The sequence below is a fragment of the Candoia aspera genome, chromosome 2 (genome assembly GCF_035149785.1).
Source record: "Candoia aspera isolate rCanAsp1 chromosome 2, rCanAsp1.hap2, whole genome shotgun sequence".
Lineage (NCBI taxonomy): Eukaryota > Metazoa > Chordata > Lepidosauria > Squamata > Boidae > Candoia > Candoia aspera.
The window spans coordinates 57,982,361-58,002,454 of NC_086154.1; the positions used below are offsets into that span (position 1 = coordinate 57,982,361).

General features: G+C 39.7%; 1 protein-coding gene across 1 annotated transcript; it reads left to right on the top strand.

The window, feature by feature from the left end:
* The first annotated feature begins 710 nt into the window (after positions 1 to 710).
* GLYCTK (glycerate kinase) lies at positions 711 to 19,588 on the top strand. Its single transcript, XM_063291914.1, has 4 exons — positions 711 to 1,449; positions 1,892 to 2,043; positions 13,471 to 13,646; positions 15,963 to 19,588. Exons 1-4 carry the CDS (start codon positions 1,073 to 1,075, stop codon positions 16,866 to 16,868), a joined length of 1,611 nt encoding a protein of 536 aa, XP_063147984.1. The 5' UTR covers positions 711 to 1,072; the 3' UTR covers positions 16,869 to 19,588.
* Positions 19,589 to 20,094: the final 506 nt, after the last annotated feature.

The window sequence follows — 20,094 nt, forward strand, 5'->3', positions numbered from 1 at the left end:
TGCTGAATGGCAGACAGTGTCTGCCCTCTGTGCAGTCATTAGAATTGTGTATTTATGAACAATTATCACAGCAACCCAAAATGTCTGATTCCCTCCTCAAGAGGAAATGGTGCTGTAAAGCTATCTTCAGACTTTCTCCTGCCATTCAGGGAAGTGGAGAGAACAGAAGATGACCTGCATCTTTTTAAGCAGGGATAGAAAACTTTATCTGCTGGGGGCAGTAATGTCCCAGGGACCAGGTAGAATTGGTGTGTTGCGGCCTTCCCCAAACACTACCTCTGAGAGCCGGTGATCTGGTAGTGGATCAAGAGGCTGAATTTCTTCCTTAATCATTAGGCTGTTCCTTAAGGGCTGGAGATTTTCCTTTCATGTTTTAGTGTGTAAGGGGAAATAAGAACATTCATTTTTTCATCATCATCAATATGATCCCTCACTCTTGAGTTGTGACTTTCTGAGCTATCTGCTGCTCTTATTGACACCAGGGTATAACTCCATAGAAAATCCTTGCTGGTGAGGTAAACCCACAGGCGGAGAATGAAATTCATTCTCTCCCTTATTCTCTTATATTTACACAAGCCAAGCAAATTAGCCCTAGCGTGCTCTTTCCTTTGCACTCTTTGGGGCTTCTTATTTTGTCATTTTAATTTCACAAAATATCCACACTTGAAGTTTTATTGTTTTTCAATCATTCAGTTTATATTCTACGTCTTTGGGGGAGGAGGAGAAGACAATCTGGTATATGTTCTTTTTTCGAGTTTATGTTGCTTAACTCAAAGCTTCTAGTTTGTTCCATTCCCTAAATGCAAGATAGATAATTTTCAAGCAACTCTTGTTGGCAAATTATTAACCTCCCCATTTGATCTACCAAATTGGGTGTATAAAAAGACCTCTGGACTTTCCCAGGAGAACAGAAAGACAGGAGGGTGAGGGAAGAGACAAAGCTCATGGCAGGCAAAGTTTCTGTAAGACATGTATTCTGGGAGTGGAAAGCAACTCACCACATATCCTTAATCACTAACTTATCCACTTATTTCAGGATATTAATCATTGCTTATTCCAGGTGAATTCGGGCATGGCTTCTGTCTTCAAGAACTTGCCAATCACTGGCAAAACCTGTCGGTGGCCCCATTCTAGTTTCACCAGTGAGATATCCTCTACCAAAATGACCCTCAAGGACCACGGGCTACATTTCTTCCGCAGTGCTGTTGGTACAGTCCTGCCGGGACCCATGCTGAAAAGGGCCTTGGTGCTAGAATCAGGGGGATGCCCCAGACTTTTGCTGCACGGTCGTCCTTTTGACCTGAGGAGAAATCTGTACCTGGTTGGCTTCGGGAAGGCTGTTCTGGGCATGGCAGCAGTGGCTGAGGACATCCTTGGAGACTACCTCACTCAGGGAATAATCAGTGTTCCTCGAGGCATCCAAGAAACTCTGCAACATGTGGGAATGAGGTAAGGAGGAAGGCTATATTTTATGGTGATGACATACAAAACCTGGCGTGGGAACCACCTTCAGGAATCCTTTCTTGAGTCCTTCGTGGTTTGGTATAACTTAAATCTCAGTTGTGACATGCTTTCCTACTTCTGTACCAAAAGTACCAGCTACTTGAACAGTTTTATGGAGATACTCCCTATTTTTACTTAATATCAAAAGAGGAGTACCCCATGGGAAAAACAGAAACCAACTTAACATATTTTTTGAACTGCTCCTTGGCCAGAATTTTAGGTGAACAATATTATTTTGTTTTTCTTTCATTATCACTTCTCTAATTATCCTTGCTGGTTTTCTGTTTTAAGAAGTTTTAAACATTCCATGGTCTTTCATGGGATATGGGTCTCAACAGCACAAAGCTGAGCTAATAACTTACTCTTTTTTGGAAAAAAAATGCTGTAGGGAAATGTTGTTGAAGCCACAGAGCCGAATCCAAGTCATGGAAGGAGCCCAGTACAACCTTCCTGATAAAGAAGCTTTGGAGGCGGCCAGAGCCATCTTGGATTTAGCCAAGAGTCTAACAGCAGAAGACCTTCTCCTGGTGCTGATTTCAGGTAATGCTTGAGAGCCTAAAAGAACAGAGAGGTTTTTGTCACCTCCAGTTGCTTTTTTATTGTTCTTTCCCATTTTCTAAGCTTGTTATATTTTTGCCCATTCTACACCTGCATGTGGCAAACTAGGTCGAGTTGTGTGCTGTTAAAAGGAGAAAATCAGACAGGGTGAGAATATGACCCAGGGTGGTTTCTAGTGTGACTTTGCTCTGTGTGATGATGACTGGCCCTTGAAGCATCCTTGCTGCTTTCCTCTGTCAGCTTGCTTTGGAAATGATGTCCCTGCTGGCCCTGTTAGTCTTCTCTGTCACCTGCTCTTAGCTTTTGCTGATGTTCTGCCACAGGGAAAGGTAGGATCTGCTGTGATGGAAGGAAATGCAGTACTATTAGTTCTGCATAAACGTTTTATGTAGCTTGCTGAAATCAGCGTTGTTTCATATTAGTCAGTTCTCCGCAGTCTCTGGTTTGCATAGATGCGTTCTGTGTCTGTTCAACGCCTCGCTGACATTTTGTCTCTTTTTCTCTTGGACTCAGCTTTACTGAAAAATAAGAAGTTTGTGTGCTCTGGCTCTCATTTTGTAACTAATCTGTAAAAGAGGTTCTGTTCTTCTACTGAGCTTTCCTGTCTTATGAAACCAGTGCTGCCTAGAAAACTGCAACAAAACAGCAAGACTTTTTTTTTGTCCAGCAGGTGGCAGTCCTGAATCAGAATATGCCAGGGCAGTGCCAGGCCTAATATTGAGAAATGCAGTAAGCTGTGATGGAGCATGGAATGAGTCTAGTGTGCCAAAGAGTTGGTTAATCTGTATGGTCTGAATGGGCTAGGAAGAACTGAATAGGAAATTCTGAATGGTCAACTTTTGGAGGTATAATTCATAGCATTCATTGCATTTTGGTGCCCTTGGTCTCAGTTATGTTGGAGCAGTTATTGTATGAATGGTTCTTTCCTCCATTCTCCTGCTTAACTGTTAACTATTTCTTTTTCCCTGAAGCATAAGCAATAGTATGACCACACAGATATGCCCTAAAGGCAGTCCAGGCACCCAAACGTTTGCAGAATGTCTCTTTACAAGAAGAAAAAACTTTACTTGTAAGTATATCCTTTAATAAAGTTAAGGAACTCTTGAGCATAGATGCAAGGCAGCCTACATCAGAATATTAAAAAGCTTTTAAACAGGAACTTAATTCCCTTTATGAACTTGAAACAGAATATTCATTGCATTACATAAACCAAAGATACTGAAAGCAGCTAGTAATTGCACAGTATGATATTATCTCCAATATTAAAGATGCCGAGGGTAAAATATATAATCATTCTGACTCAGTAAACCAACTTAAAAAAACATTTAGTTTCAGTGGTGTAATACTAAACCAGACATAACAGAAAGAAATTTCTGAAATATATTTTTCATAATATATCTCTTCTAAAGGTTACTCATGATCAGGCTTCCTATTTAGTTGTACCTTTATCTAAGAAATAATAGATACCACTAGATCTATGGAAAGAGGAAAGGTTCCCAGCCTGAATGGATATTCCATTGGGTGGTACAAGACGTATCGAGCTCTTTGCCCTCTCCCGTCGGAGGTTCAACAATGCCGTTTTTCCCCCCAACCTCCTTCACCCAGGCTTATGTTAACTGAAACTGTGCAATTGATCATCTGATTTCCCTTTTCAATGTTGATGCCAAAATGTTGATAGCAATCCTAGCCTATAAATGATAGGCAGTATTAGTTTTGATTATCTATCCTGCAAATCTTGTTTTATAAAAGGTCACCAAGCATCTGATAATATTAGATTACTGATTTATATTATGGATATACATTCTGGAAAACTGAAATTGGCATTGATGGTTTGGTTGAATGTGGAAGAAGCCTTTGATGTGAGGCAATGGAAATTTTTGAAAGAGCTCCTGCCTAAATATGGATTAATATGTGATATGCTAGTTATTTGGGGGTGATTATTACAGATGGAATTATGTCTTCCTCAATCAATATATCTTGTGAAACTTGTAAAGCTTATCCCCTTTTATATTTTTTTGATTTCAAGATGTATTAGAAAAATGGAGGATATTTGGGATACAATAGTGGCTGGAACTGAACCCAAACTTAAGTATCAGTGATATGTCTTATTAATAAATATGTATTTTCTATATGCCATTTTTATTGATAATGCAACAGTTTGATCATTTATCAGGTTGTTCAGTTAATTGATATAAGTTTGATTTATTTCTTGTAGGCGCTAATGTTTTTATGGAAATTTGTAATCATTGGGATTTCTGTTGTTGTTTGAATGCTTTAAAAGATTTATTTAATAAATAGTAATTACTGTATTATTTTATATAACAATGAATTACATATTATTGTTATATAATTTATCAATTATTTATTATTATTTATAATGATTAATTATTTGGGAATAGTTAGTCTAAGGAAACTTTCTTCATTTGCAGTTGTAAATATATCATTTTTAAAATTTCTGATAAAAATCAGTGTAAATAGATGGTGAAAAGCCCCACAGGTTATGAGGAAAGAGAAGGGTCATAAAAATTAATAATATTTCAAGATTAAAATACTTATGTAGTTATATTTCTATGCTAATAACTTTTAAGTTATTTTAAGCAGATTGATAAGATATTAAGATTTTTTTAAAGTGAAGGACAACCCCCCTATATTTACTGCTCAGAGTCGCTGGGGGTTGGGCGGCATATAAATTTAATAAATTATTATTATTATTATTAATCTAAATTTCAGTAATCATGAGATGAAGGGTGTGTATGTGTTATTTTCCAGACTTTCAGATTTATAATTAGGCTGGTATTTTAAGCTCAGTTCCTCTATGGAATGCAAGGGAACAAATGAAGAAAAACCACTGTCTTATGCAACTACTTTGACCCTAACGCAGGGGCTTGATTTTAGTATAGCTCCATTGTATTTCCAACCTTAATGGCTGCAAAATACGTTTGGAAGGTATTGGGATGGAAAGCTAATTTTGACCCTTATTCACATGGTAAACTTAAATTCTGATAATCTCAGTTTGAAAATTGCAAATAGGAAGTATTAATACTTGAAATCAGGTTGTTGCCAATCAGATGTTTAAACTATTTGAGTTACTGCAAGAAGAATTTAGATTGCCTAATTTGGATTGCCTAAATTGCAAAATGACAATGTAGCCAATTAAAGCATTTGTTGATTTCACATTTGGTCCAAATGCATTTGCAGTATCTCTAGATTCCCAAATCATTACCAGTATTGGCATGTTTTTGGAATGATTCTAATTCTACTGTTTTTTCTAAATAAACAATTGAAGAGTTTCACTAAGGTGGCTATTAGTTATTTGCAAGATGAATTGAGCAAAGAATTGAACAAAGAATTGAAATATCTCATAAAAAATGAATGGTTAAGGTTTTAAAGAATAGTAAGTATGTTTCTTATGATTTTAATATGAGATTAATTTAATAAAATATTTTTTTTACATGTGCTAAACATCCCAAATAATATTTTAAAATGTTTGGGTGTCAATCTCATGTTGCATGTGTAAAATGGGTTAAGGAACACTTACTTGTATAATATAGACTTGATCTACCATTACCCTGTTACAGTTTTATACTCTTAAGTTTGTTAATGTGGTGTTACAAACTTCAGTACAATTTAAAGATGTGAATGTCCTTCTGAATTATATACCACCACCACCCTGCAAATTGGAACTAATCTCTGTATGAAGTATTATGGATTTAGCAAGCATGAGAGGCAACAAAAGAGATTATTCTTCAGAAGGTGTAACCCCAGATTTATTGGAGGTTACTGATATATGTGTTTACTTTCTGTTTATGAACTCTGTCTCTCTTGATGTAATGGAAAGACTGATCAATATTAGTCTGTGTGGACAAGATGTAAAGATGAACTTAAACATTGGTTTAATATGTACCATGATATGTTTTGCTTCCTTTTTCTATGTGTTTTTTCTTATTTCATTTTTTTCTGTATATAAAAGCAATAAGAATATTAAAACATTCATGGATTATTGGGCAGCTGAACATACCGTTTGTGTCACTGTAGGGCATAAAAGTGTAGGATCCTGTGGGGCCCGGGCATCATTTCTGGAAGCATTTCCTATTTACCCAATTGTCAGATAAGTGTCATGCAAAACTGATTCACAGTATGGACATGCTTGGATCAGGGATGAGGCTGAGACAAAAGAAGTCTAGAGCAAGGGTCAACTTGCTTGTGTTTCACTCACAATGCCTTTCCGCTTAAATTGGCATAATTCTGCAAGCTTGGGTAGCATGTTCTTTATTCAGTGGCAGTATCGACTATGTGGGAACTTTCAGGCAGATCTTTTAAAAATACATTCATGCATTCTCCTCACTCATCCTCCACCACTGGCTGCAATCAACTTTTTCTAGGTTTTGCATTTTATAAATGTAAAAATATAGACTGCATGAAGAAGGAATTCCAGATTTGGGAGGCAGCAATTAAGCAGCAATTAATCTGTATTGATACTGATTTTATTTTTATATGTGTATACACATTGTCATCCTATCCTTTAATGCATATGCATTACTCAGGGCGACTTAAAACACCTGAAATAGGTACAAGATTTAAACTTTGTCAAAGCTCAAAGTACAAAAACATCTAATAGAAATAATGTCTTCTAAAATTGAACTGTGCTTTGAATGCTTTCCTGAAATAGAAAGGCTTGACCTGTTGGCAAAACATTATCCAACAGGGTAAGAGCCTAGACTCCTAAGAAGAGGGGTTCCATAGTCTGAGGGCAACCATTGAGAAGGCAATCCCTAAGGTATCTTGGACCCTAAGCCTTTAATGCTTTCAAAGTTATTCCCAGCACTTTGAATTGTGGAGTCCCTGGTGCTCTCTGAACCTTGTTGTTTTCTTGCAGATGTTTCATTGCCAGACTAGGCAACATCTTCAGTGTGAGGATGAAGATGTTGCCTAGTTGGGCAGTGAAATGTCTGCAAGAAAACAAGGCTCAGAGAGTACCAGGGACTCCACAGTTCAACCCTGAGCTACAAATATTCTCTTCAATTGGTACTTTGAATTGTATCCCAAAACAAAGAGGTAACTTTTGGCAGCCCTTACAGGACTGGGGTACAGCCATGCCTGCAGACATCCCGCAACATTCTAGCTATTGCATTCTAGGCTAGTTTCAATTTCTGAGGACGCTTCTACGGTGCCTTCAAGTAGAACACATTGCAGTAACCCAATCTAAGTATGTCACTGTTGCCAAGACTGACACAGTTAGCTAAAGCCAGGACTTGAGCCTCCAGATACAAAGCTAAACCCAGAAGAAGTCCTAGACTGCATAACTTGCTTAACTTGCATAAATGATCATTTAGGATCTATTCCCATGTCTCTCTACTTTCTGACGTGGAATACCTTTGCCTTGGCTGGATTAAATTTCAATTTATTAAACCTTGTTGTTGTTTATTCGTTTAGTCACTTCTGACTCTTCGTGACTTCATGGACCAGCCCACGCCAGAGCTTCCTGTCAGTTGTCAACACCCCCATCTCCCCCAGAGACGAGTCCGTCACCTCTGGAATATCATCCATCCATCTTGCCCTTGGTCGGCCCCTCTTCCTTTTGCCTTCCACTCTCCCTAGCATCAGCACCTTCTCCAGGGTGTCCTGTCTTCTCATAATGTGGCCAAAGTATTTCAGTTTTGCCTTTAATATCGTTCCCTCAAGTAAGCAGTCTTGCTTTATTTCCTGGAGTATGGACTGGTTTGATCTTCTTGCAGTCCAAGGCACTCTCAGAATTTTCCTCCAACATTATTAAACCTTACCTATCTCATTGATGTTACTTCACACCAAATCAGAACCGACAGCTTCCCTTGTAGTAGATAAAAAACAGAAGTGGAGCTACATGCCACTGAGAGGTCCAGCAGAACAGACAGGGACATACTCCCCTTGTCTAGATTTCAGTGTGGATTATTTACCAGGGCAACCAAAGCTTTTTCAGCCTCAGACCCAGTCCTGAAGCCCAGTTGAAATGAGTCTAGGTAACCTGTTTCATCTTCAGCAAAGGATCGTTACCTTGTCGTGGTGCTGGAGCTTGAGCACCTCAATGATGCCATGAGCTAAACTGTGAAGGGCCACCCAAGACGGGAAGGTCATGACAGAGAGGTCAGACTAAATGCAATCCCTGGGGAAGGTAATGGCAACCCACCCCAGTATTCTTGCCGTGAAAACTCAATGGGTCAGTACAACCAGAGATATGTCGGTATACCATCGGAAGATGAGACCCCCAGGTCGGAAGATGGTCAAAATGCTACTGGGGAGGAACAGAGGATGAGTTCAACTAGCCCCAGCCATGATGACGCAGCTAGCTCAAAGCCGAAAGGACGGCTAGCGGCCGACGGTGCTGGTGGTGAACGGCGAATCCGATGTTCTAAGGATCAACACACCATTGGAACCTGGAATGTAAGATCTATGAGCCAGGGCAAATTGGATATGGTTATTGGTGAGATGTCAAGATTCAAGATAGACATTTTGGGCGTCAGTGAACTGAAATGGACTGGAATGGGCCACTTCACATCACATGACCACCAGATCTACTACTGTGGACAAGAGGACCACAGAAGAAATGGAGTAGCCTTCATAATTAATAGTAAAGTGGCTAAAGCAGTGCTTGGATACAATCCAAAAAATGATAGAATGATCTCAATTCGAATTCAGGGCAAGCCATCTAACATCACAGCAATCCAAATATACGCCCCAACCACAGATGCTGAAGAAGCTGAAGTAGAGCAGTTCTATGAGGATATGCAGCACCTACTGGACAACACGCCTAAAAGAGATGCTATTTTCATCATGGGAGACTGGAATGCTAAGGTGGGCAGTCAAATGACACCTGGAATTACAGGTAAGTATGGCCTGGGAGAACAAAATGAAGCAGGACATAGGCTGATAGAATTTTGCCAAGACAATTCACTCTGCATAACAAACACTCTCTTCCAACAACCTAAGAGACGGCTTTATACATGGACTTCACCACATGGACAACACCGAAATCAGATTGACTACATCCTTTGCAGCCAAAGGTGGCGGACATCTATACAGTCGGTAAAAACAAGACCTGGCGCTGACTGTAGTTCAGATCACGAACTTCTTATTGCACAATTTAGGATCAGACTAAAGAGATTAGGGAAGATCCACAGATCAGCTAGATATGAGCTCACTAATATTCCTAAGGAATATGCAGTGGAGGTGAAGAATTGATTTAAGGGACTGGACTTAGTAGATAGGGTCCCAGAAGAACTATGGACAGAAATTCGCAACGTTGTTCAGGAGGCGGCAAGAAAATACATCCCAAAGAAAGAGAAACCCAAGAAGGCAAAATGGCTGTCTGCTGAGACACTAGAAGTAGCCCAAGAAAGAAGGAAAGCAAAAGGCAACAGCGATAGGGGGAGATATGCCCAATTAAATGCAAAATTCCAGAGGTTAGCTAGAAGAGATAAGGAATTATTTTTAAACAAGCAGTGTGCGGAAGTGGAAGAAGACAATAGAATAGGAAGGACAAGAGACCTCTTCCAGAAAATTAGAAACATCGGAGGTAAATTCCAGGCCAAAATGGGTATGATCAAAAACAAAGATGGCAAGGACCTAAGAAGAAGAGATCAAGAAAAGGTGGCAAGAATATACAGAAGCCCTGTATAGGAAGGATAACAATATTAGGGATAGCTTTGACGGTGTGGTCAGTGAGCTAGAGCCAGACATCCTGAAGAGTGAGGTTGAATGGGCCTTAAGAAGCATTGCTAATAAGGCAGCAGGAGACGACGGCATCCCAGCTGAACTGTTCAAAACCTTGCGAGATGATGCTGTCAAGGTAATGCATGCTATATGCCAGCAAATTTGGAAAACACAGGAATGGCCATCAGATTGGAAAAAATCAACTTAGATCCCCATACCAAAAAAGAGGAACACTAAAGAATGTTCAAACTATCAAACAGTGGCACTCATTTCACATGCCAGTAAGGTAATTCTCAAGATCCTGCAAGGTAGACTTCAGCAATTCATGGAGCGAGAATTGCCATATGTACAAGCTGGGTTTAGAAAAGGCAGAGGAACTAGAGACCAAATTGCCAATATCCGCTGGATAATGGAAAAAGCCAGGGAGTTTCAGAAAAACATCTATTTCTGTTTTATTGACTATTCTAAAGCCTTTGACTGTGTGGACCATAACAAATTGTGGCAAGTTCTTAGCGGTATGGGGATACCAAATCATCTTGTATGCCTCCTGAAGAATCTGTATAACGACCAAGTAGCAACAGTAAGAACAGACCACGGAACAACGGACTGGTTTAAGATTGGGAAAGGAGTACGGCAGGGCTGTATACTCTCACCCTACCTATTCAACTTGTACGCAGAACACATCATGCGACATGCTGGGCTTAAGGAATCCAAGGCTGGGGTTTAAATCGCTGGAAGAAACATTAACAATCTCAGATATGCAGATGATACCACTTTGATGGCTGAAAGCAAAGAGGAACTGAGGAGCCTTATGATGAAGGTGAAAGAAGAAAGTTCAAAAGCTGCCTTGCAGCTAAACCTCAAAAATACCAAGATTATGGCAACCAGCTTGATTGATAACTGGCAAATAGAGGGAGAAAATGTAGAAGCAGTGAAAGACTTTGTATTCCTAGGTGCGAAGATTACTGCCGATGCTGACTGCAGTCAGGAAATCAGAAGACGTTTAATCCTTGGGAGAAGAGCAATGACAAATCTTGATAAAATAGTTAAGAGCAGAGACATCACACTGACAACACAGGCCCGCATAGTTAAAGCAATGGTGTTCCCCGTAGTAACATATGGCTGCGAGAGCTGGACCATAAGGAAGGCTGAGAGAAGGAAGATAGATGCTTTTGAACTGTGGTGTTGGAGGAAAATTCTGAAAGTGCCTTGGACTGCAAGAAGATCAAACCAGTCCATCCTCCAGGAAATAGAGCCAGACTTGAGGGAATGATATTAAAGGCAAAACTGAAATACTTTGGCCATATAATGAGAAGACAGGACACCCTGGAGAAGGTGCTGATGCTAGGGAGAGTGGAAGGCAAAAGGAAGAGGGGCCGACCAAGGGCAAGATGGATGGATGATATTCTAGAGGTGACGGACTCGTCCCTGGGGGAGCTGGGGGTGTTGACGACCGACAGGAAGCTCTGGCGTGGGCTGGTCCATGAAGTCACAAAGAGTCGGAAGCGACTAAACGAATAAACAACAACAAATCTGTTTCATCCTGGAACTCCTGCACCTGAGGTCCCATACTGTGCTTAACAACCTTGTACAAGAATAGCAGACTGGAAATTATCCAACAGGATGGGACCTAGAAAGGGCTTTTTCACCAGCTCTCCTAAGGCTGGATGTTCAATGAAGGATTGACCGTCAATTTGACGGGATCTTCCCTGGCTGCCTTAAACAGACAGAAAAGGCAAGGGTCAAGGGTACATGTAGTTTGTCTTACTCTACTAAAGAAGTTGTTAACATCCCCATGCTGTATGAATGGAAGCTTATCTGTAATATCAGAACACAAGCAAACATATAGGATCTGTTTCTGACATATGAACAAGAGTAATTGTTATTGAATCTAGGGTGGAGAAGGTAGTCTCTACATATTTACTAATCATGCATGCAAACACAAATTACAGCATGTTTACATCATTCCTATCCCAGTGTTGCAATAGTCCAAGCTGTTCCCCCGTCCCCTACAGTCCGAGTAAAGGCCCGCCGGCAATGACAACTCTGAACTTAATGAGATATAAACACTCTGCTGTCCCAGGAAGAGAAGTTGGTGATTAATGTGATACTGCTGTTTGAGGGAAGGTCTACTTATACTTATTCAGTCAATTCTGCTTTGAAGAGAGGTCCTTAATATATTCCACAGCCTGTTGTCTTTGTTTTTTTGGAAACTACTGCTCCCCTGTGAGAAGAAATCCCTTTCTGGCTAATGTTGCTGCAAGTGAATTTCTAACGGCTGATTAAAACATCCGTATTTAATTGTTTTCCCGGGATTGTATTTTGCAAGATATTGTGTCTCAAACCTCAGCATATTTTGCATTTCATAGCAACTTTTGAACTAAGACTGGAATAGAGTTGGCCTCAAGACCTTCCACAACTCTCTTGATCTTTTCTTTCCATGGGCATTCTGTCAGCTGCGATTGTGCATCCATTGCTTAGGCTGTCTGTCTGGTGCTTGAGATATTTTTCTTTACTGGATTGTCTCCCTATAATCCATCTACCCCTGACACTTGGCCGAAGCTTTTAGTTGCAGTTCACTTATATATTTTGCTTAAACTGGCACTGTGTTTAGAGCTGCTTTTTATGCAGCAATAGCAAACACTGTAAAATGTGTGCTTGTCTGCACATGCGTGTCCACCCTGCTACTCTGTGGCTTTCTTTAGATAAGTAGTGAAACGTGAATGGATTTTGGGGTGAAACTATCAATTCACTAGATTATCAGGAGTCTAATTCTTAGAGCTGTGTGTTCTGAAAATAATTCTGAAGAAGTGTGTTGGACTTTGTGCAAGCACAATACTTCTTAGCTGTTCATTCACATTCACCCTTCTTTGTGTGAAAAAAGTGCCACTGCTTGAAAAGTCATGTTAATTTCAATCTGGGGATTCCTTGAAGTTTCATCATCTTTTTTTCAGGCTTACACAAAAAAGTGGGGCAGCTTTAATGACTAGGAGAGACAGGTTGCAATCATGTGAGTTCACAGGCACTTTTTCTGAATCTTGTAGATTTTGGGAGGGGAGGAGTGTTTAGGAAGTGATTGACCCCTATTATATGTCATAATGATAGGTGGTTGACTTTCCTTTGCCTATATTGCTACCACCACATCATCATTTCCAGATTTTCCATATCCCACTTGCAAAAGTGATTTTTGTAATATATTAACACAGCCTAAAGAGCAAGGTGGCACATATATGACTCAAGGTGCCTTTGAGTCAGTGTTGACTTCTGGCGACTGCCTGGACTAGGCCCTGCAGTTTTCTTGGCAAGATTTCGGAAGTGGTTTGCTATTAACTCCTTCCCAGGTGGCTTTGGGCCCAAGGCAGGACTAGAACTCCTGGTCTCCTGGTTTCTAGTCTGGTGCCTTAACCACTGCGCCAAACTGGCTCTCTATTTTTAATATACATTGGAGGAAAAAAAACTTGTCCTGTTAGAGGGCGTTTGTATGTGAATCTCTCTAGTAAGCACTTGATAGAAAAGTATCTCCAGTTGTCATTCTGCTAAACTGTACAATCATCTGAAAAAATGGAGGAGAAAATTACTTCCATTGCAAAGGATGGGAAGAGGCAAAGAGGAAAATGCTGGCCTTCATATGGCTCTTTTTGGTGTCTGCTGGCTTGCTGATGGAGGCTAGCCTTTGCAAGAAAGGAGCCTTGTTGCATAAAAATGTACACTTCTGTGTTTTAGGAGGTGGGTCTGCCCTTTTACCTGCACCTATCCCTCCTGTCACCCTCGAAGAGAAGGGGACCATCACCAGGTTACTGGCTTCAAAAGGAGCCACCATCCAAGAGTTGAATACCATTCGAAAGGCGCTCTCCTTGTTAAAAGGTGGGGGGCTGGCACAGGTGGCTCATCCTGCCCAGGTAAGCTTATTAAAAGTTGTCTTTACCCAATAACTGTTGGTTTTAAAAGGAATGCCCATTGTAGTTTTCTAGGTTCAGTGTGGTTGAAAGAGGAATAAATTTTGGTGCAGAAGATCAGGATAATTTTAATCCTCATCGGTGTCAGTGACTTTATATCAGCCAGCTCTGTTGCAGTAATGCTTAAACATTTTAAGCAATCAAAAATATCTAAGGAATGTAGGGAAATAGTTGTCATTGATTCTTAATGTATTTTTAGTGTTCTTGAAGAAATCTTTTAGCTCTAAATTGAACTGAGGAATGTGTGTACAGAGTAATACAGTAAATGCAAATTAAAACACCCAGAGTGAATTATGCAACAACAATGATCTATCTGTAAAAAATAATTGCAACACAGGAAGATCCCTGTTTTGGTACATTAACTTTCATCCAAAGCCCTTTCCAGAAGTTCTTGCATAATTTTACTTTCCTTTGCATGACCATATGGGCTCAGGGTTTTTTTCAAAAATAAAGTGATAAATTCCAGTCTTTGAAGTGAATAGATTAATTGAGCAGGGGAGCTAAAATTCTGTGCTAAAAATCCCAAAGCATTTCATCAAAAATCCTGATTATTCAGCAGTAATGAATAATATGAATTAAGTAAAAAAAACATTCCTTGTTACTTAATCTTTGTTTTACACAATTTGTAAATAATTTGGGTTGAAGGATTTAACTTTTTAAAAGTTATTCTGTTTTGCATACATTGCATGTACTTTTAACAATTAAGGACACCATAAATGTAGGAACTATGGAATATGATCTATTTCTCATAAATGTGAAGGACAATAAGTAATTCCGTCAGAGTAGTAGGAAAGAAATTGAGGAATGATTCATACTTTATATGTCAAACACAGTTCTATTTGTTAGTAATACACTGAGTTCCTTTTTTTACAGCATGAGACATGTAATATATGAAGACATAGATTAGCCACATCATTCATTCCCATTTTTTCAGCAGGCAGGAAATGTGAATGAAGCTGTCTTTTCTGTCCAAGAACTCTGAGCTTCATTTCACATATATAGGATTTCTCCTTTTCCCCTTCAGTGCAGACTCAAATGTATATGTTATTTAGTGCATGATTCCAAGTAGTACAATTAACCAACTAAAACTTCTTACAACATTGACGTAATTATTTTATTTTAGTCCATGAATCTTTTGGTTAAATTTGCTTACGGAGAAGAATGGCTTTCTTCATTCTTACACCCTTTACAGAAGGTACCTTAATAGAAGTAACATCCTGTTGGGAACTGCCTTTTTAATAAATTGTTACTTGCTACTTGCAGTTTTTATAAGGCCTCATTAATTTATTAAATGTTATAATTTTAAGTCTGTTTTTCAGAAGTAAATCTGATAAAGGGTTCAGCAGAGGTTATTTGTGAAAAAGGTTGGTTAGGATTGCAGCTTCTGTGATTTATAGCTGAGTTTCTAAAATGCCTCCAATTGGAATCTATAGTTTCTAAGGTAGGTGGGGGTTTTTGGTACCTTCAAGTCAGTTTTTGACTCCTGGTGACTGCCTGGACAGTCCCTACAGTTCTCTTGGCAAGGTTTTTCAGAAGTGGCTTGCCTTTGCTTACCTTCCAGGGCTGAGAGAGAACAACTGGCCCAAGGTCACCCAGCTGGCTTTGTGCCTAAAGCAGGACTAGAACTCACAGTCTCCCAGTTTCTAGCCTGGTGCCTTAACCACTGCACCAAATGTGCTCTCAAGGTAGTATTAGAGAACATAAAAATATTCCACATGGTATTTGACCTTTGGCTTCTTTTTTCCCTATTCAAGTGATCATCTGATCTTGCAGACCCAAAGTGAGTATAACATATGAAGATGAACTTGTGCTCAGTAGCAACTGAAACTCAAAGATTCAGTTCTCCCCAAAGCTAAGGTTGCTATGCATATTTGATGGCCAGAATAAGAAATTGCAAAGTAAAAAACTTAGGACGTTTGTGCTTATAGCAGCCAACTTAGTTGTTGCTAAACAATGGAAGTATCTGGATAATATTTCAAAGGACAGATGGAATGATGAGATCTGGTCTACAGTTTTATCTGAAAAAGTGTCTGACAAAATCCATTTTGTAACAACCCAAACTAGTGGATCATTGTTTTATAAGGAGTGGTGGAAAGTCATTCTTTATATAAGAGATAATCATCCTGGAAAAAGCTTATTTCAAATATTATAGGCATATTAAAATTCAATTTTAAAAAAAATCAGGGTAGGCATAGCTGAAAATATGACCAAGTTCCTACACAACGTGAACAATATTTATCTGTTGCTTCTCTCTCTTAGGTATTGAGCCTCATCCTCTCTGATGTCATTGGGGATCCACTGGACATTATAGCAAGTGGCCCAACTGTTGCCAGTTCTCACAGCATGCAGGACTGTTTTCAGATACTGGGCAAGTATGATATATTGAATAACTTGCCAAAGTCTGTGTTGACAGTCCTCTCTAGCTCTGTCACAAAGCATAACACTCAGCAAGACTATTCCCATGTCTACAATGTTGTGATTGGATCCAACAGACTAGCTTTAGAGGAAGCCAAATGCCAGGCAGAAAAGTTGGGTTACCTGACTATACTTTTGAGTGATGCTGTGTGTGGGGAGGTCAGCGCTGTTGCCCATCTCTATAGTCTATTGATTCAGTTTGTTTGCTTGAGCCTTATGAAAGATGCTGGGAATAGACCTTTAAAAGACACTGTGAAAGAAATGCTCGCAAGCTTTGCAGGACAGCTGGAGATTCCAGTCTTGAACCTTACAGACACTCTAACAACTCTGAAAGAACCCCATGCGGAAAACCCCATTTGTCTTCTGGCAGGTGGAGAAACCACTGTGCATCTTCAAGGAAGTGGGACAGGTGGGAGGAACCAGGAACTGGCTCTGCGAGTGGCCTTGGAGCTGCACAGAGTGAAATCCACTGTAGAGGGAAGCTTTCTTAATAAATACGAAGTCATGTTTTTGAGTGGTGGAACTGATGGACAAGATGGGCCAACAGAGGCTGCTGGGGCCTTCTGCAGCCAGGATCTGGTGGAGGAGGCTGAGCAGGAAGGCTTTGATGTGGAAAACCTGTTGTGCAATAATGATTCATACACATTTTTCACCAAGTTCCAAAATGGACATCACCTTTTGATGACAGGCCTGACAGGCACAAATGTCATGGACATTCACACTGTGTTAATCAGAATCCGAAGCACTTAGTGATGCAACAGACATTTAGCTGTTTTTATTAAGAAGGAATCTGTGGACCACCTGAATGGAGTGTCTCTGTCCGAGCTGTTGATATCAAAGGCCTGATGGAAGTTACTGAGAGACCAGTGAGGGATGCTTGTTGTCCTTAATTAGACCAGGAAAACAGCTGCTTGAAACTATCACAATTAATTTTTGATAACAGAACTTTGTTTTTTAATTATTTTAATTGATTTTCATAAGAGCTACAGTAATAAGGAAAATACATTTAAATGCCTGTACATTTAGAGGATAGTAATATAACAGTAATGGCCGTGAAGGCACAATACAGCAATAAAAGTGATAATGGGTCTGTATATTTAAACAAATACTATTATATTGGAGCAGCCATGAAATTGTACAAAAATGGTATTGCCAGTTTAAACAAGAAATGACCTTTAGCAATATTTTGACAGATTATTTCAACAGTCCTAACTTCTGTATGAATAGAGGTCTGGATAGACCTCTGCCTCTTTGCTGTAATCTGCTTTAAAGGCTTGTGATTTAGGTAATCAAGAACATTCTTTTTTTTTCTGAGAAAGCAAATTATAATAATATTAATATAGGGTACAATCCAATGGGAGCTAGATACCACACGTATCATTAGAATTCCAGGGGGAGGGGGTAAGAAAGAAATCCAAAATCTACTAAGGAGATTTTTTTTCTCCATTAAGGTTAAATCAGCATATCATTATACAGAATGAATATAGTGAAGGTTAATAGTATTGTCTACACTGAGCCTTTGTGAAAGCACAGATGAAATAGTGTATGTTTTGTCTTGAGTATATTGCAGACATGATTCTTGTACCCAAAGCTATATTTTCATATAAACTCACCAGGACACAGTCTTTAGGAGTGTGAAGAATCCCTTTGATCAGTTGTGAATGGACCAGGCATTAAAACAGGAGCTATCATGGTAGGACACAGGGCTCCTTAACACAAAACTCTATTCAGTCTTACTGGATGTCATCAAGATGCCACCTTAATTTCTCAATCTTCTGTTGCCTAAGTTTGATTATAGATCCACATCTTTTGAAATTGTACCCTTGTCAGATGTTAAAAATGAGTTTGTCTCACAGGGGGGCTGCTTCCCCCCCACCCAACTTTCAGGCATGTGATGTTATTCTCTTTCAGGCATCTAGAAGTACATAGTGTATGTCTGTAGACTGGGGGCTTTATTTTGTTTTTGCCTGTATAGCTGTTGACTCAAAGGATTCCACGCAAGCAGGAACTGTGATAGGGCAAGGCGCTTGCTCACATGGGGTTCTTCATGCACATGGGGAGCTTTCCTCTCCTTCAGACTTCATGAACATAGAGACATCGTAGTAAGAGAATCAGACATGACATTGGGAGGAAAGGCTGGTTTCATATGGAAGCAATACTGTGATAACATTGTAACTCTTTTCCCCATGGATTTGCTCTAGTTTCTGAAGCTAATGCAGTGCAGCTTACGTTTTATGTATCATTCCAAAATAAAACATTTTCTTTAAGAATGTTTGTTAGACTCTGCCATGTGACCTTGGAGCATCAAGCCTAAATCCATATACCAGATGATTTTCTCCTACCATATCTGAAAACTCCTAACACAAAAGCTTCAGATCAGTGATCTCAAGTTTGCATTAGCTATGTACTCCTGGTTTCCCAACATGAAAAAGCAGCTTGTCATTGTATGTTAACTTATCCTAGCGTGAACTGAGAGCTCCAAGTTTCCTTTCTTCAGTTATAGGGTCCACATCTAATGAAGTTGGAACTGAGAATCTAATTTCCATCAAGTTCAGGCAGGATATGCATTTTCTTAACACCTGACCATTTCAGTATTAGCGCCTGTTATTGGAAGAAGAGTCTGAAAAATAGGCTAGATGTGCTGAAACTAATGTAACCTTGACCTTGCTCACCTTTTGTAATGGCTTTTTCTTGCTGATTGATAATTTCATGGGGGAATGCATTGTGCAGAATGGAAGCTGCAAGCATTTTACGTATTATTTCACCATTGACTGGAAAACAATGGAGCCTCAGGTTTGTGACCTTTCTAACTGTATCAAGCCAGAAGTCACTGTCACTCCGATTAACTCCTCTAATCCCAGAGAACAAAGACAAGAAAGCCCTATGCAGGCAACTGTTGCCAATTTGCTGCATTGCAAAATGTAGCCCACTATTGGAGCATCATCACCAAGTTCATCTGTTCGTTTGGATAAGTTGAACAAAATAGGTTTTGATCATATATCATCATGACTTACGATATATGATAATGACTTATGTGAAGGTCACCCAATATGATTCATCTGAGCTAAATATTGCTGTTTCTTCTAGTAGAATGGGTGAATTAGAATACCAATCCATTTTTAAATAAGTCCTATGGCATCTTAATGACTACAGTAAATTTAGTATTCCATAAGTTAACCATAACTTAGTTTTTAAGTTACTACAAAATTCTGTCCTTGTTTTGCAGCAAACTAAAATGGCTGGCCCTCTGGAACCCTTTCTTAAATATGTATACAGAGTAATTTTATGATCCTGGGGAACCATAGGCTTGATCAAATCCCACTTAAATTAAAAGGAGGAAATTTATATTTGATTCCCTCTCCCACTGACTCCACATTGGACTCTTCCTTAATCAAACCTCCCAAACGTGGAAAACCCTCAAAGATTTGCTGGGTCCTAAGTCTCCCTGAATTTCCATCAGGCTAACTAGCATCAATGCAGGGACGCGGTGGCGCTGTGGGTTAAACCGCTGAGCTGTCGATCAGAAGGTCGGCGGTTCGAAACCGCGCGGCGGGGTGAGCTCCCGTTGCTCGTCCCAGCTTCTGCACACCAAGCAGTTCGAAAACATGCAAATGTGAGTAGATTAATTGGTACCGCTTCGGCGGGAAGGTAACGGCATTCCGTGAGTCATGCTGGCCACATGACCCGGAAGTGTCCTATGGACAACGCCGGCTCCAAGGCTTTGAAACGGAGATGAGCACCGCCCCCTAGAGTCGGACACGACTGGACTTTACGTCAAGGGAAACCTTTACCTTTACCTTTAACTAGCATCAATAACATTTAGACAAGACCAAGAGTTGTTCCATCCAGCTGGATACAGAACCCTTTGCTGGTATATTAGTGTTTGGAATTCTGCTACCAACAAATCTTTTTATTTCATTGAAACTGAGTGCACAATGTAAAATACTTAGACAAACCTAGCTTTTGCTACCTCAGC